Here is an 18,205-nt window from a genome sequence, read left to right on the forward strand (position 1 = left end):
CAATCAGCTGCATATATGATGCCTTTAAAGTGTGCTACTTTGAGATTTGATGGAAATGTTTGCCTTTTCAAAGTTGTCAAGTAGAATTTTAATAACTTGCTATTTTTGTTTGCTCTTCAGTTCATCACAGGCAGAGGTGATTCATAATAACAGTACAAGATTGTGGTAATAGTGGCTTTACCTGAAAGTAAGGCAGGGCTTTACTGAAACAATACATTTTTCTTAAGTGGTCCAATAATCCTGTATATAAGTATTTACTTGTTTTCATATTTCTATCTATGACTTGGTAGAAATGGCATCTCCTACAATGAAGAAGCACGAGAAGCCAATGTATAGTGGCCCCACATCTCCACAAGGTTCTTCACCGCGACTGAGCACTTTTCCATCGCATCATCATCCTGGCATCCCAGGACACAGTGGTAATTCAGTTCATGCTTTTAGTACTGTGTATTAAATAGGTACAAATAAAATGGAAAATACAGCTGATACATCATTCTCTCAGGCACCTTTTAATGACGCACAGTGTTTTTTGATCAGTATAGATTTTTGTTTAATCAGCTTGTGGAGATTTCATTTCAACCAGGAATATACCATTTGACTAGCTTTAACTAGTGCAAAATAAAGACATTTTTGTGGCACAGTACACTCAGTACTAGTGATGGTCATTATTCAGAACTTGACTGTCTCATGTCCACTTATGAATTGAGTTGTGCCCTGTATCTAAAAGTTTGAAGAGAAACCTAGCTATTTGTTACCACTCTGGAATGGACCTTCTGATGATTAAATCCCTGCTGGAATTCGATAACACAGCCACAAGATCATTCTGCTGAAGGGAAGGAAGAACAAGGAACAAAGAAATAGGCAGCACTAGGCATCACCTATACTCTATTGTGTCAATTTAGGCACTGCCTTTTTCTGCATATAGACTCAACATCAAATATAACTGATGAAATATTTTCGATAATGAGTTTTTTTTTACTGAAAGATCCAGCATTGATGATTGCTATCTTTAGAAGAGTCCAATGTTCTTGTTTTTAAACAAAAAACTTTACTCATGGGGATAATGCTTTGAATCTTGTGTATTTAGCCCCTGATGAGTTTTGTCTATTTTTCCCCAAATAGTTTTGAATTGTCCTCTTCCGAGTAGTTCTTCTCTAAAAGGGCTTTGTGAAGAGGACAAATAAATACACTTCAGTGACATTAATCAAGGGGAACTGTGCACTTGAGATTTTATGGATCTAAACAAGCAAAATAGCAAACCTATTCAACTGATTGCAAATTAGTCAAGGAGAGTGTCTGGATGCTTTGACTTTGCCTTGTTAAAATAATTGTGTTAGATTATACTCCCTTAAATCAATGTTTCACTGGGTTGTATCGAGAAGCCTTTATTAAACTAATGCTACAAACACACAAATAGTTTGGATTCAATATAAAATAAGAGGTACAACTCTAAAGGGTGTGCTGCAGCACAGGGACCTGGATGTATATGTGCATAAGTCATTCAAGGTGGCAGGACAGTTGGAGAGAGCAGCTAATAAAGCATGTAGTATCCTAGACTTTATTAATAGGGGCACAGAGTACAAGAGCAAGGAGATTATCCTGAACTTGTATAGGACACTAGTTAGACCTCAGCTGGAGTATTGTGTACAGTTCTGGGTGCCACACTTTAGGAAGGGTGTGAATGCATTGGAGAAAGTGCAGAAGAGATTTACAAAAATGGTTCCAGGGATGAGAAACCTCAGTTATGAAGATAGGTTGGAGAAGTTGGGACTGTTCACCTTGGAGAGAAGGAGATTTAATACAGGTGTTTAAAATCATGAGGGGGCTGGATAGAGTAGATAGGGATAAACTGTTCCTGCTCATAAAAGGATTGAGAATGAGAGGGCACAGATTTAAAGTGATTTGCAAAAGAAGCAAATGCGATGTGAGAAGAAACTTTTCACCCAGTGAGTGATTTGAGTCTGGAATGCACTGCCTGGAAGTGTGGTGGAGGAAGGTTCAATTGAGGCATTCAAGAGGGCATTAGATGATTGATTATTTAAATAGAAGCAATATGCAGGGTTACGAGGAAAATGCAGGAGAATTGCATTGAGTCATAGTGCTCATTTGGAGAGCCGGTGCAGACACAACAGGCCAAATGGCCTCCTCTTGCACCATAACAATTTTGTGATTCTGTTACAGGAACTGAAAATATGAACATTGTAAATGTTTTGAGGCCAGCATTGTGCAGAAATTTCAAAGCATAGAAAAGCTATTAATTTTTTACTCTTTTCAATTTCTAGTCATCTCAACGAGAAGCCCACCTCCTCCTTCACCGCTACATTTTTCAGCATCCTCCATTCTCCCTCCTGCTCCCAGTAGTTATTTCTCACATCCAACAATCAGATATCCACCACATCTTACCCCTCAGGAGTCGGCAAAGAACTTTGTACAACTTGGCTGTGGCCCGTCCAATCCACAAACAAGCCAGGTTAGTCACTTAATGCTGAATTATGAATGTTTAGAAATTTGAATAGACAAATGAAAGATAGTCATTTTACGATAATTGTGTTGAAAGTACAGGCTAATGAACTATATTTTGTTTATTTCTCTAAGCCATAAGACCATAAAAATAGAAATTGACTATAAAGCAGAAAACCACACACTAAGAATCCACTTCCAGCTTTTCATGCCTTTGCCTTTGATAAGTACATGCAATTTGCTGTTCATTTGAGGGGCTTTTGTGGCAGGGGTGGGTAGGTGTTGGGAGTGCAGAAGAGATATGCTTTCCTAAATATGTAGCCTTTAGAAACTATTGACTAATCAATCCAGACGGCTGCTGACACAAATGTTACTGTAACTTTCAGCTGCAATGATATGGACACATGCTTAGTATAAGTAGAGATCTTTTGGGCCATGAGTTTAAATGGTTTCAGCAAATCAATGGCAGAAATCAACTGCCAAACTATGACAGCTGCTCGAAGGAGATAAAGATCCTTAAACCTTTCAGCTGATGTTAATGTGAGCTCTAATGCTTGTGTACATTAAGAGTACAAAGGCATTCTTGGTTGTGCAATGGTCCGTATCCTGATGTTTAGCTTCTCTTTACAATTATATTAATTTGTGATTGCCTGTATGTATTTACAACATCAACAACAACACCTTGCATTTATACTGCACCTTTCAGTGTAATAAAATGTCCTAAGGTGCTTATTGTTCGGAAATTCTCTTCTCTGAAACTACTAAATTATGATGCATTTCAATCAGTTTGTTTCTGTATAAGGTTACAGAAGCCTTTTTTCCCCACTCTATTCATCATTATTAAACTACAGTGACCTCCTGTCCACCCATGAAATGATGTTAAAGCCATTTTACAAGTCTCTGTTCACAAATTCCTCTACAGGCTTGCTCCATCTTAACTAGACAATTTTAACTTGTCATTTGTTGCAGCCCACACCCTACACTCCCCTGCATTCTAAATTACAGCTCTTACCCAACAGCCTCCTCCTTCCCATTCCAGATTACTGCTGTTCCGCTCTTGATTACCCATTCTATTTCCCTTTTCCATTCTAGATCGCTGCTTCTCTCCGGTCACCATGCTCCTTCCATTTTGTATTCTGCTCTTCCACATTGTCTCTTCTCTCCACTATTTAAGTCATAACCATTGTAAGATGTTCAGCCCCTTCTCCTAAGCCTACTTCACCTTCCTGCCTCTCTCCTTTCCTTCAAAGGCCAGTTTAAAAACCTTTGATACCCTTCAATCCTTTAGCCCTTAAACATTCCAATCCCCTTTTGTCAATGTCAAGCACTTGCAGCCACTTTTCTGAGATAGGGACATTGTATAACTGTAAGTTGTTGTCATTGCACGATTTTATAATGTAACATTATTTGAAATTTAACAAAAAACTTTGTTTATTATTTTATTTCTAGTGCAGTTGTCAGAACCTAAGTCATTTGAACTCAGACTTTTTAGCTCCCCTTCTCTAACTCCTAATCTAAAATGATTTCTTTAAAAAAAAATTACACTTTCATGTTACAGTATTAGACAAGTCTATTTCCCAGCAGTTATGTTGCCTGACCTACCTTCCAGCATGTGACATCAAGAGATTTTATTATGTTCACTGTAGTGAAAAATTCAAATACCAGGGGATACAGGATAATGAAGGGGATGTTGGGAATAAGGAGAGAGCCAGAATGCTTTTCAAGTAAAGGAGAACAACCTTATGAAATGAAATACCACGAAAGACCTTATAAGTAGGTAATGTAAATTCCGTCAAGAAGGATATGATGGGAAACTGTGTAGGTAGGGTTGATCTATGAAAAGGCGTAGGCTTGTTCAGTCTATTAGCTTCTTCCTGTTCTTGAAGTTTCTTGCATTCCTGGTGAAAAAAAATTTGCTTTTCTATGTCGTAAGTTATTACAATGTTATTATATACACAGATATTTTACAAATTACACATAACCAGTCTCTTCTGTTATAAGTAGTATGTTCTGGCTGAATAATTTCTTCTTTAAAAATTGAGCTTTGGTTCTTACTCTAATTACATTTCAACAGGAACTAGGGAAAAGGTTTAGCCTAACTTGCCAGAACACCTTAGGCAGTGGCCATTACCAGCAGTCATGAAAGGGTTAAATAGTTTGTTAAATCTATTCCATATTAGTTTATAACATGTAATTAGACCAAACGACAGGAGGAAATTATGAAGGATGAGTTAAATATTTCCAATTGTTAAATGGCAAACTGCCATTGAATTCACTGCTAATCTAAGCCTTTATTTATTTCCTATAAAACATTATTAAAATATTTCATAAATTAACTCTAAATTAAGTCACTGTGCACAAAGGGGAGTCTTATAAAATTCAGTCATTGTTTCAACTGCAACAGCCTGGGTAGGATTACATTTTTGAAGAAGAAGAAGGAAAACAGAAGGAGGTCACAGACTAAGGGCAGGATTTTCCCCCCATTGTGGGGGGAAGTTCAGGAGCAGGCACGCCGCCATTGGGGACGCACCGCCATTTCACATGGGCAGGCCAGTTAAAGCCCGCCCAGCGTGACATCCGCAAGGAAGTGCTATGCGCTCCCAGTGTGGGCGGGGTTGGATTTCTTGAGCCAAGAGTGCGCTCTTTCACGCATACGCATGAAAGAGCACACTCATCTCCCTGAGGCTAAGTGCTGCCTCAGGGAGATCGGCTCCACAATAAAAATCTTAAAAACAGAGAAAAAAAAATTCCCTGTCGGGTCCCCTCATGTGACACTGTCACATGAGTTGGGACATGTCCCTCACTTTTAAATACACGTTTATTAAATTTTTAAAAACCTACATAAAACCTCATCCCGCCGGTGGATGAGTTTTCATGCTTTTTCTAATGCCCGCCAGGGCTCCCGGCCTGCTCACCAATCTTAAGGTTGGACGGGCAGGTCCACTAATTACTTTAATTACTTTGTTAATGGCCTCAATAGGCCATTGAAGGTCGGCGGACGCACAGCTGATTCAGCTGAGCCCCCACCGACCTGAAAATTGAAATGAGGCTGGGTGATGTCGGGAGTTCTGCCCGACGTCATCCCACGACACTTTGTGTCGGCGAGTGGGCCCGCCCCCACCCCCCTCCACTTGCCGACCGGGAAATCCTGGCCTAAGTTTCATTTAGTAACTCTTGCATTACAAGTGATAAAAACAAAGAAGTTAAATGGTTGATCATCCAGTTTTATTGATAAATGGACCTTGTTTTATGGCATTTTGTGATTATTCCACAGCTGAGGAATATGACAATTGAGTAAAGTGATAAAAAAAACTAAAATAATGTAGCTATCCTTTATGACGAGAAGAATTGAACATAAAAGTAGGGACGTTACGTTTCAGTTATACAGTGCATTGGTGAGACCATGGGGAGGATTTTTACCTTGTCGGGTGGGTGTGGTGGGTGGGCCTGCGAGTGGTTGCGAAGTTGATCACCACCTATGATTGGGTCCCAACATCGATTTCACGCTGGCTGGCCAATTAACAGCCTGCCAGCTTGAAATGTGTGCGCTGCAGGAGGAGGGCAAGCTTGCAAGTGCGCGCAATGAAAATTCTGTGCCTCAGGGAGCTGAAGATTTAACAACTCAAAAATAAAAAAACTTCCACTGTTAAAAACATGTCCCCCCATGTGACTGTCACGTGAGCAGGGACATGTTATGAATGAAATTTTTAAATTTTTATTTAATTTTGAATTGCTGTTGGAAACCTCATTCCATAAGATCAAAAGACGTGGGAGCAGAAGTAGGCCATTCGGCCCATCAAGTCTGCTCCGCCATTCAATGAGATCGTGGCTGCTCTGATAATCCTCAACCCCACTTTCCTGCCTTTTCCCCATAACTCTTGATTCCGTTACTGATTGTCCATCTCAGCCTTGAATATACTTAATGACCCAGCCTCTACAGCCCTCTGCGGTAAAGAATTCCTCAGATTGACTATCCCCTGAGAGAAGAAATTCCCCCTCATCTCCGTTTTAAATGGGTGCCTTACTCTGAGATTATGCCCTCTGGCCCTAGACTCTCCCACAAGGGGAGCAACCTCTCAGCATCTACCCGGTCAAGCCCTCTAAGAATCTTATATGTTTCAATTAGGTTGCCTCTCATTTTTCTAAACTCCAGTGAATACAGGCCCAACCTACTCAACCACCCCTCGTAAGAAAATAAGAAATAAGAAATACCCGGGATCATCCAAGTGAACCTTCTCTGGACTGCCTGCAATGCCAGTATATCTCACCTTCGATAAGGGACCAAAATTGTTCACAGTATTCTAGGTGTGGTCTAACGAGTGCCTTGTACAGTTTTAGCAAGATTTCCCTATTTTTATATTCCATTCCCTTTGAAATAAAGGCCAACATTCCATTTACCTTCTCTATTACCTGTTGAACTTGTATGTTAGCTTTTTGTGATTCATGCACGAGGACCCCTAAATCCCTCTGTGCTGCAGCTTTCTGCAGTTTTTCTTCATTTAAATAATATTCAGTTCCTTTATTCTTCCTGCCAAAATACATAACCTCACATTTTCCCACAATATATTCCATCTGCCTATATCCCTCTGTAGACTCTGGGCAGAATTTTGCCGTTAGTGAGCAGGAGGCGGGGCCCACTTGCCTAAGCGTAAAATGATGCAGGATGACGTCGGGGGAACTCCCAACGTCATCCCACCCCATTTAAATTTTCAGGAAGACGGGGGCACAGCAAAATCAGCTGTGCGCCTGCCGACCTGTCAGTGGCCAATTGAGGCCATTGACAGGATCATTTAAACAATTAAAGGACCTGCCCGTCCAACCTTGAGGTTGGCGGGCAGGCCAGGAGCCCCGGCAACAAATAGAAAAAACATGAAACCTTATCCACTGGCAGGATGAGGTTTCATGCAGGGTTTTAAACAGTATAATAAAGTTATTCTATAATTTACGAAGATGTCCCATCTCATGTGACATTGTCACACGATGGGGACATGTTAAGGTTTTTTTCTATTTTTAATCTTTTTAAATGTGTCAGCGATCTCCCTGAGGCTGCACTTTGCCTCAGGGAGATGTGCGCTCCTTCGTGCGCATGCGTGAAAGAGCGCACTCTAGCTTTTGGGGAATTCCCACCCCCACCTGCACAGGAAGCGCATGGTGCTTACCGCCGTACCTCACGCTGGGGGGGGCCTTAAATGGCCCACCCACGTAAAATGGCGGCGGGGCCCACTTCTCCGGCGGGGATCGGCTCCCCGCCCGCCGGAGATTGGGTCGGGCCCACACGCCCGAGAGGCAGAAAATTCTGCCCTTTCTGTCACCCTCACCACTTGCCTTCCACCTATTTTCGTGTCATCCGCAAACTTGACGATAGTACATTCACTTCCCTCATCTAAGTCATTAATGTATATTGTGAATAATTGGAGCCCCGACACTGATCCCTGTGGCACTCCATTAGGTACAGATTGCCATCCCGAAAATGCCTCCCTTATCTTAACTCGGTCTTCTATTAGTTAGCCACTCCTCTATCCGTGCTAATATACTACCCCAACACCATGGGCTCTTATTAAGTAGCCTTATGTGCGATACCTTATTGAACGCCTTTTGGAAATCCAAATATATTACATCTACTGGTTCCCCTTTATCACTCCAGCTTGTTACCTCCTCAAAGAATTCTAATAAATTTATTAGGCATGATTTCCCCTTCATGAAGCTATGCTGACTCTGCTTGATTAGATTATGTATTTCTAAATGCTCTGTTATTACATCCTTTATAGTAAACTCCAACATTTTCCCAAAGACAGGTGTTAAGCTAACTGACCTATAGTTACCTGTTTTTTTGTTTCCTTCCCTTTTTGAATAAGGGTGTTACGTTGGCCGTTCTCCAATACTCTGGGACCTTTGCAGAATCTAAGGATTCTTGGAAGATGACTACCAATGCATCCACTATCTCTGTAGCTACTTCCTTTAGTATCCTAGGGTGCAACCCACCAGGTCCAGGGGGCTTATCAGTTTCCTGTGGATGAGGTTTCCTAAAAAATCCAAAGGCTGCTTGGCCTTTTCGCCTGCCCACCAACTGTAAGGTTGGATGGGCAGTGAAAAGTTTCATTCAATTGTTACTTTAATGGCCTTAATAGGCCTGTTAATTGTTGGCAGGCACGCTGCCGACTCCCGCGTGCGCCCGACGACCAAAACATTGCAAGAGTGCACGATGATGTTGGGAGGCTCGCCTGATGTCATCGCACATCATTTCACACTCGAGCGGGTCGGGCACGCACCCACCCGCTCAGTGAAAAATCCTGCCCCACATCTTGAATATTGTACGCTGTTTTGGTCTCTTATTTAAGGAACGATGTAAATGCGTTGGAAGTGGTTCCAAGAGGTTTACTAGATTGATACCAGAATGAACGGGTTGTGTTATGAGAAAAGGTTGGACAGACTGGGCTTGTGTCCATTGGAGTTTAGAAGAGTGAGGGGTGACTTGTTTGAAGTTTGTGAGATCCAGAATGGTCTCGACAACCTGGATGTGGAAAGGATGTTTCCTCTTGTAGTTGACTCCAAAACCAGGGGCACTGTTTTAAAATTAGGGGTCATCCTTTTAGAACAGAGGTGAGGAGAAAATTATTTCTCTCAGAAGGTTGTGCAACTTTGGAACTCTTTGCCTCAGGAGGTGGGGTCATTGAATATTTGTAAGGCGGAGGTAGATAGGTTCTTGTTACTCAAGTAACTCAAAGGTTATCGGGGGTAGATGGGGATGGGGGATTTGAAACACCAACAGATCAGCCATGATCTTATTGAATGGCGCAACAGGCTTGAGGGGCTGAATGGCCTATTTCTGCTCCTGTTTCATATGTTCATATGTAGTTAATTTTCCGTAAACAGTCAACATAGCAATTCTAAACCACATTTACTACAAAATTTAGAGAATAATTTTGATGTCATCACATTTGGAAAGATATTGCAAGAAATCTGTAACCCCACCCCTGACCCCCAAGGGCTAAACACAGTCATAACTCAACCCTAAGTAAAGCTCTTGTGCTGCTGAAATCCTCTGCCACTGTTGTAGGATACTTCTGTATCTTATTTAATCATTTTGTTTCATCAATATTTATCATGAACATATCCTTGCAAACAGTGATAACTAACGTAACCAGTTAGGTCTGAAGAAGGGTCATACAGACTCGAAACGTCAACTCTGTTTCTCTCTCCACACATGCTGTCAGACCTGCTGAGTTTTTCCAGCATTTTCTGTTTTTATTTCAGATTACCAGCATCTGCAGTACTTTGCTTTTATTTAACCAATTAGATCACTATTTTTATTTTGTTTAGTATAGAACCATAGAATTTTAAACATATTCTGCCTATGTGTACTCTGTGATAAAGTCCCATTGCCCAGCTCTAACTTCATTATTTTACAAATATTTATCCAATTCTCTTCTTTAAGGAATTTTCAATTCTATTTAATGCTATTTCCATGTCTCAACACCCCTATGTACAAATAATATTTGTTTTCATTTTTCCTTTTGTTCTTCTGACAATGCTGTTGCTGACTCACTGATCAATGAAAATAGAATGTTTATGATTTGTTTCATCCAGATGCTTTATAATTTATGCACCTCAGATTTCCTCTAACCTCCTTTATTCTGGTAAATTTTGAGTTGCAGACATATCTGTTTTGTTTAATATTTTTAATCATAAAATCATAGAATGGTTACAGAGCAGAAGGGTGAGCAGGAGGCTTTTCATCCCGTCGTGCCTGTTCCGGCTCTCTTCATGAACAATTTAGCTAGTCTCACTCCCTTGCCCTTTCCAAAGCCATGTAATGTTTTCCCTTTCAAGTGCTTATCCAAATCCCTTTTGAAAGCAATAATTGAATCTGCCTCCACCACCATTTTAGACAGTGTGGATTCTGCACTCATTGTGTTTTTTAAAAAATTCTTTATGTCATACTTGATTTTAAAACCAATTTTCTGAAAACGCTTTAAAATGCTTTATATCTTGGCCTGAAGAAGGATAAGTGCCATATATATCACAGGTCGATATTTGCATTTCAATATCTAAACAAACCCTGATTTTAAGTGAGTGGTAACAAAATCTAAAAATTATCAAAAAGCACTCATGTGAGGCGATTCTTTGTCATAAATCAGTACATTCTTTGCTCCCCTTATTTCAGTGTTGCACCTTGATCTAGCATGAAACCATTGTGCAGAGGTCATTAACCCTGTTTTAACATGCTCCCAACAGCCTTCAGTTTGGTAGACACATTTGTGAAATTTCAAGGACATCCATGTGGAGAAGGATTACTTCACTCGTTTCCCAGCTGAGTGAATTGCTCTTCTTTCCTTCCTTCCACTATCTCTTCCAATTCTCTTTCTCTTATTCTTAGTCTCTCTCTTATTTACTTTATATTTCTTTCTTCCCACCCCTTTGACAAAACCTCCAGCCAATCATTTTTGGGACTGGGTTTACGTCAGGTTACATAGTGATGGAGCGATGTGTTTAAACTTGACTGTATGTATATGTAAACAAACACTGGAGTCTGAACTGTACTGTCATAGTGTCATTAAGCATAAAGCTTTATTCGTGTCACATCAGTTGCCTTCGTTTGTATGACGATTTGTCTCCGTTTCCTTTGAATCCTTTGTTCTGAGGACAATATTGACCCTATTTTCTTGATAAGTATTCTTTTAACTACAAGTAACTTTTGCTGTTAGGATTTCACACTTTGAGAATATTTGCTTAATTCCACATATTTGTCTTACAAGCCTCAAGATTTTGTTAATTGTTCATGGGAAATGGGTGTCACTGACAAGACCAGTGTTTATGGCGCATCCCCAGTTGGCCTTGAGAAGGTGATAGTGAGTTGTCTTCTCGGACAGCTGCAATCCATGTAGTGTAGGTATACCCACAGTGCAGTTAGGCAATGAGTTCCAATATTTAGACCTAGCAACAGTGGAAGTATAGTGATATATTTCCAAATAAGAATGTTGTGTGGCATAGAGAGGAACTTGCAGACTGCTGTGTTCCCATGTACCTGTTGACCATGTTTTTCTTAGTGATAGAGGTCTCAGGTTTGGAAGGTGCAACATTTCCTAATATCCAGTGCCTATGTCTCTGAGGATGTATGTTGGATGGCTTAGTCCCTAAGTTTTTAGTACAGAACTATTTGAGAATTATTTCCTCTATGGCTTTAGAGACAAATAAGTTGGGGAAAATGGACATGGAGTTGAATGTACCTTACAAGATTACAGCACTAGCCAGTCCATCTGACGAAAAGACTTTTATTTGGAAATACATTAATAATATTTTAACAGTACAGCAAATTGTTTTTGTACAGAACTCCTCACACGCAAGACATCTAGCAGAACTGTATGAGGCAGAAAGTTGATCCTTGGTAAAGAAAGTAAGAATTTAAGGGAGAGATTGTTAAGGGAGAGATTGAAGACAGTCAAAGGGATGGGCTTTTTTTAGGAAGCTTTTGGAGGTACAATAGGATGTGGTAAGGAGAAGAGGTTTTCAGACACAAGACAGGGACATAGCGATTGAATGAAGGTTTTGTTAGCTATTACACAGCTAGCAGCAAGGCTAACATTTGCTTGCTCTGAAAAATTACAGTTGCATTTTTACTAGTTTAATTTCAGCAATTTACTAGTTTAGTTTCAAGACAATTTTTGCCTTTATGCCTGTTGTGCAACAAAAAAATGCTGATCCTCTATTTCTCTGTTCCTTTTCACAGCCTAATAGTAGTGGTCAAGTAGTGGGCAAAGTGCCTGGTCATTTTACTTCAGTACTGGCTCCCTCACCTCATCATGGCATGTCCAGACCGGTGACCCTGGCCATGTCTTCAGACACTAAACCCATCACTACATCAACCGAAGGTGAGGCAACATCATCTCCATCATCCAGTAAGTACCATTAAAATAGATGAGGTGTTACCCCTGTGATTATATCACTCCCTCCTCAAATCCTGATGCAAGAATAGAACTCACACTCCTGAGGTAAACAGAATAATATATGTAAAACTATTTTTTTCAGATTAAATACATTTTGTTATATAGTTTTCTTTTGGCTTGTGTTTATCCTCATTTGCATTATTAAAACAGAACCTAAACTATGCAAACGCTATAAAGAGGCAAGGATTTAAGAGGGTCAATTGGATCATTGTGATTAATTCCCATGAATTAAGTTGGATTTCAGAAAGGGCAGCTTATTTGACTATTAACTTTTTGGTGCTTTCTAAACAATAGACAACATTGGACCAAGTTATAATTATACTTGAACTTTTGATTTTACAGTATTAATACATTATTGCAGCAATTTTGGTTTGTGACAGCTGCAACCTACAGTTTAAACAGTATCATGAGCTTTGATTGATCACAGCAAATTTCAAGAGAGTGCTCGCAGACTGTGTTAATGATGAAAATCAGATGTGCTGGAACGTGCTGGGATTGGCCATCTCTTTCCCAAGTGCTGTGGTTAAACTGCCACAGTGTGTTCTGGATCTCTCTCCCTGGATGAAATTAACAAAGGCTCGCTAATGTGTTTCGTGGGAGACTGTCAGCAATGGAATAGGAGAACAATGTCTTCTTTTAAGAAAACCTCTAGACAGCTGCGACTTGTGTACTAATTGATTTGCCGTGCCTTTGCAGCTTCTCAGCTGTTCAAACCCGTGTCTGGTCACATGTAGACTACAGGTAGTTGTTCTGTGTCCAAGAATGAAAGGTGAGCGTACACTGAGTGCCATAATTGTATGTTTCTTTTTGTTTTGAAGCACAGCACTTTTGCTGTGAGCTTTACTGAGGCAATTCTACAGAAGTATTGAGTGTGTTTAGATTTGTAACATGCATATTTGTAAAGATTTTCTATTCAAATTCAGTAAAAAGATAAATTTATTGCAGGATAGAAGCTTGTAGTTTGTGCAAGTTTCCTTCATTTCTTAAGGGAGATAGTATAAAAGTAGCAATCACTCCTTCAGTGAGTAACTGAGCAGTACAGACCAGGAAAGTCCCTGTTCAATCCCCTGTCTGTGTTCAGTTAGCTGATTGTGGGGTAGAGGTTTAACAGTTCTCCTCAGTGTTCTGAGTTGGGGAGGTTAAAAGTTACCATGGCTCCTCCTCCTCATTGTTATTCAGTGACCTCTGCTGTCCATATTGATATCGGGTGAAGATAAAATACTGGTTACGAAGCCCCCTGTAGTTGAACAGTCCACCAACACTTCATAGTCAAAGCTCATTCATTAATATTGGCTGCTTGACCAAAGTACTGGGGATGATACACAGCTATAGACTGTGTTTGAGGAGGGAGACAAGACTATCAGAAAAGTAAGAGACACAATGGTACAAACATATTAAAAATACTAAAAAAAGAAAGAATTGTCTAGATTTTTTTCCCTGCTAAGTTTGTAAAATTTTCTCCCAAATTTCTGTTTTAGTTTCATCCACTGGAATTTCTTTCATTTTTTCATCCTGTTACTCTCTGCCTTTTAAAATTTCACCTTTTCCATTTTAAGCAGCTAAAGAGTAAATGTTACAATTTCACACTCAATACACAGCATTAGTAAAATATAATCATTCCTCTCTGTTAAAAAAACTGTTTCAAAGGCCCCACAGTCCATAGGTTTTACTTGTTAATGTGACCCATTTGTTTTCTATCACCTGTATATGGGCCACATGAGTATGTCTTGAAAGTTTACCAAGATGTTTAAATGTTGACAATTAAAATTGGAAATCCAGATGAAGTTCAGAAAACAGAAACTAAACAAAGAATACATGCTTGAAAGAAAGAAAGTGGCCCAGACAGGCACCTTGCTCTCCCTTTCATTATATATTCGAATGGAGCAGACTTTCAAAAAACGTGGAATGAAGCATTCCCATTTGAAAAGCACTGTATTCAAAAGTTGCATTAATGCATTCTTCATCTTGACCACAAAACTAATATCCTAATTCCAAATTGTCTCTGTCCTTAAAAAATTACAGCTGTCAGTTTTGTTCAGAAAGTTGGTTTTCCTGAAAGAAGAGATACTCCTTGTTTCACTTTGATGGTACTTCTCTAGCAGTTAGCAGAAACATTGACAGGCAATTTCTTTAACCTGTAGGGGTTGGACTGTGCTGTTCTAAAAATCAAGAGCACTCTATGAACTGCAATTTGGAAATGCAATCTGACTACTACAAAACCACAATAATACACATTGAAATGTAGAGCATAGGTCAGTCTTGAGGATTAAGCCATGTCACATTGTGATGGAACAAGATTCATTTTGTTAAACTAATGAGTGCAACATTCATATGACATTTCACTAAATATAATTTTTCTGTATGTGTTAACTCATTAAAGAAAATGAATTAATGTCTGCTCTAAGATAACAGGCAAAGAAATGTCTCCTCAAAAGTATATAGTAAAGGAAATAGTTCTTCTTGCAAGTATTTCCAGGAACAATATGTATACTATTATACCTTCAGTACTGTAGTAGGCTTGGGTAGCACTAGCTGATTAACTTTTCTCAATAACTAATAAATACATTCTGCCCCCTTATCTGAAAGATTTGCTATATGCAAAATTTTGCTTAAATAATGCAAGGGAACGCTTAGATATTAAAATGATATTAAAATGTCTATTGCCTTGGGTCTAATTTCTATCTTTGTTTTTAATCAGCCTACACAGGTTCAGGTACGCCCCCAGCCAACCGACAGTTTGTTGGACTCAGCTCAAGGGACCCGGCCTTTCTCCACCAGCAGCAGGTGGGCACAATTCCTATCATTCTTTGGCTAAGTGTGATAATGTTCTGCATCCATTACATCACTGTAGTATTAATACTCTAAACCTTTATACCAGAGAACAGCAACTAATGGTATGAAATCAGGAGGCAAAGTTAACGTATCTTCTTCCTTTCAAACAATAACTGCTACCTGCCAAAACACTATGGAACTTTGCTTCCAATGTGAATCCGAATCTGGCTTTCACTGGCTTTCTGTATTTCCAGGATAAGCAACAGTTCACAACTGCATGATTGATCATGTTAATTTAGTGCTCTAGATTGTGCTGTGTTGCTATGGGAGCCTTACTGCTTAAGTGATGGTGACACATGAATGTTAAATATTGTGATCAGTAGAAGATCTTAGGAGTACAAACATTTTCAAAATAAAATTTTGTCCATCAGTTGGCATCCCTGTTGGATTTTAAAAGATGGGAAAAAGCCATTTTTCCAGCATTAACCCTCCTTTTCTCATCAGGTAGGCTTGAGCGCAAATTAATTTTCTTTGCTCAGCTCCCCTCCTTTTGGGGGGGAGATGGATTATGTGTGGAAAGTGGAACATTTCCATGAAGAACTACATTTACTTTTCCCCATGAACTTATCAGCTTTCTTCCATTGAAGTGACAGATGACCCCAGTTGTCCACCCAATAGTGATTTAAAAGTGAACTTGACTATTCACACATGTGAATTATCAATTCGACAGCCAGCAGCTGCACAGAATTTTACGATCAATGTTAAGGTCCCAGCGATCATTCCCCTTCCATACTGTAAATAAATGTGTCATCAGTGACAGTGAGTTAGAGGAGAAGGAAGCTCTGCTGAATTGAACATGCTTTGCCTTCAATCTTCACTTAGACTGTCACTGGAGTAGAATTTTGTTTGTCATATCAGAGTTTTACACAAAATCTCTGTCCTTTGGTCAGCATTTTCAAAACATGAATAAGAAATAAGGAGGGATGCAAGTCTGAGAAATATCCTAACATCCTTTACCTTTAAACATTGCCCCTTCACTTAATCTCTCAAAAATGTATGTGATAGTAATTATGGTTTACGTACCACTCATGAAAGAAGAGCAGTAATTCATGACTTTGCTGAAACAACATCCCTGTCCCCTCTCTGGAATGCTGAAGTCATACTCAATTATCAATTTAATTTGCTATGGTGTCACATTAGCATGAGGCTTCAGTATTGATAAGTAAGAACTGTATAAAGAGTACACTATTTGGTATAATATTCTACCATTAAAATAAACAAATAAGAGGATGAAACGTGAAATCTTTTTGAAGTGTGGTTAAATAAGAATATCAGACTTAATAGGCATTTAAGTGCACATGTACGTCCATGATTGCTTAACCAATGTCTCTTTGCCAGAATAACCCTCTGACTATTCATTTTGGAACTTCTGTGCCCAGCCACAAAAGCCACAAAGCAATAATTAGTGGTTTTGCCTCTCCCTCCTTCTCTGTCACATCTATTTGCAGTCACACTCTGCATTTTCCTTTTTTAATTTTTTGATTACATTTCCATTTAAAGTTAGATTTTCAAAACAAAATCATCATGCTCATCTAGAACCTTTTGTCTTGCAATTTTCTAGGGCTGGATTTTTAATCAGGGATTGGGAACTGGAAATGGGGGATAAGTTCTAAGTCCCAACCCCGCATGAGCTTGAGACATACCTACTGCAATCTTCAATGCTGCAGCTAATTAAAGTGCAGGGAGAGGGCTCACTGTCCAATCAAGAATGACAGATGGGCTCCTGACACAATAAATGCCCACTTAAGGGTTTCGTCCTGCCACCACTGGTATTAACCTAGTGATGGGGGCCTGCCAATCGGGGAGCATGATAGATGAACACTGGCATGTTTGTTTGCAGGCTCCTAGGGGAGGGGCCCTTGTTCAAAGGCACTCAGTGCATGATCGCAGCATCAGGCATTGGGAAGGGGGGCCCAGAAATCTATTCCCCTGCCCTTGCTATCAAATCTCCTCACCCCACCTCCCCACAACCTCCATGCCGCGACCCCCTTCCGCCATCACTCACCTGTACCTAAGTCCATCCTTGATCCAAGGCCTCAGATGGGTGTAGTACCGGCAGTAGCCACTGCCTCCCCAGTGGTACTGCTGAGCATAGAATAGCTGCAGGTCTCTGATTAGCCAGCAGCTCTCCGCGATGGGGTCTTTGATCTTGGGGGAAGGCCCGCCGCTGGGCTGTTAAGTGCCTGAGTGGCACAAGATGTGGTGGGCCTTCTTGAAAAGCGGTGACACAAGTGTTTCACACGCTCTCCAACCAACGGCTGAGACTCCTGTCGCTAGACAACATTCTGCCCCTAGTTAATGACAAGGTACCCAAATTGAAACAGTGAGCAGTGCTATTGAGTGCACAGTGCTCCAAGAGATGGCAATGCTGGTAGAAACCTCAATTGAGGTATTGTTCTCCCCGTCTTCCTGCAACGTCTCTCAAACATCCCCTCATTTGCAACATCACCATTTCTTCTGATGGATTCTACCAACTGAGGTACTCTTGCTGGAATTCTGGTAAGCACATTGGTGAAGGACACATGGTTCATAGCAACGCTGTTTCGTTCACCGATGCCATCAAATGTGGTCTCACACAAAAGTGGTTGAATCTGTTTTGATCATGTTCTGACAAGAAGTGCTCTAATCTAGCTTGTGGGATTCAATGGATGGTCAGATGTGTCTGTAAAGCCTTCCCAACAAATTAAAACATTCTGAAGCTCACTCATTCAGAACAAACCAATTCTTCATAGAATATTGTCTTAAACACCAAACACAAAGCAAATTTGTCGTTGACAGCTCTGTTATAATGAGAATTTTGTTTCAGACAAAATCATATCTCATAGCTGCAGCAGAATATAACACCATAGAAGCAGGATATCAAACCTCAATAAACTAGTTCTCTGATGAGTGCTATTCTCAGTGTACTTTTAATATCTACAGTAGCCATGACAAAAAGTAGCAGAGCAACTTAAAACCAACAAAAACAG

General features: G+C 40.0%; 1 protein-coding gene across 11 annotated transcripts in view; it reads left to right on the forward strand.

Moving 5' to 3' along the window:
* LOC121276844 (nuclear factor 1 B-type-like) overlaps nucleotides 1-18,205 on the forward strand; it is a 399,145-nt gene that overhangs the window by 313,914 nt on the left and 67,026 nt on the right. For 8 of the 11 annotated variants that reach the window (XM_041185395.1, XM_041185390.1, XM_041185389.1 and 5 more), the window contains 4 exons: nucleotides 291-419; nucleotides 2,283-2,470; nucleotides 12,188-12,356; nucleotides 15,103-15,188. In XM_041185395.1, coding sequence (XP_041041329.1) covers nucleotides 291-419; nucleotides 2,283-2,470; nucleotides 12,188-12,356; nucleotides 15,103-15,188 — 572 coding nt within the window. The remainder of the gene's footprint in view (nucleotides 1-290; nucleotides 420-2,282; nucleotides 2,471-12,187; nucleotides 12,357-15,102; nucleotides 15,189-18,205) is intronic. The other 3 variants (XM_041185393.1, XM_041185400.1, XM_041185394.1) reach the window with 1 other exon arrangement.

This window comes from Carcharodon carcharias, chromosome 4, assembly GCF_017639515.1.
Source record: "Carcharodon carcharias isolate sCarCar2 chromosome 4, sCarCar2.pri, whole genome shotgun sequence".
Taxonomy (NCBI): domain Eukaryota; kingdom Metazoa; phylum Chordata; class Chondrichthyes; order Lamniformes; family Lamnidae; genus Carcharodon; species Carcharodon carcharias.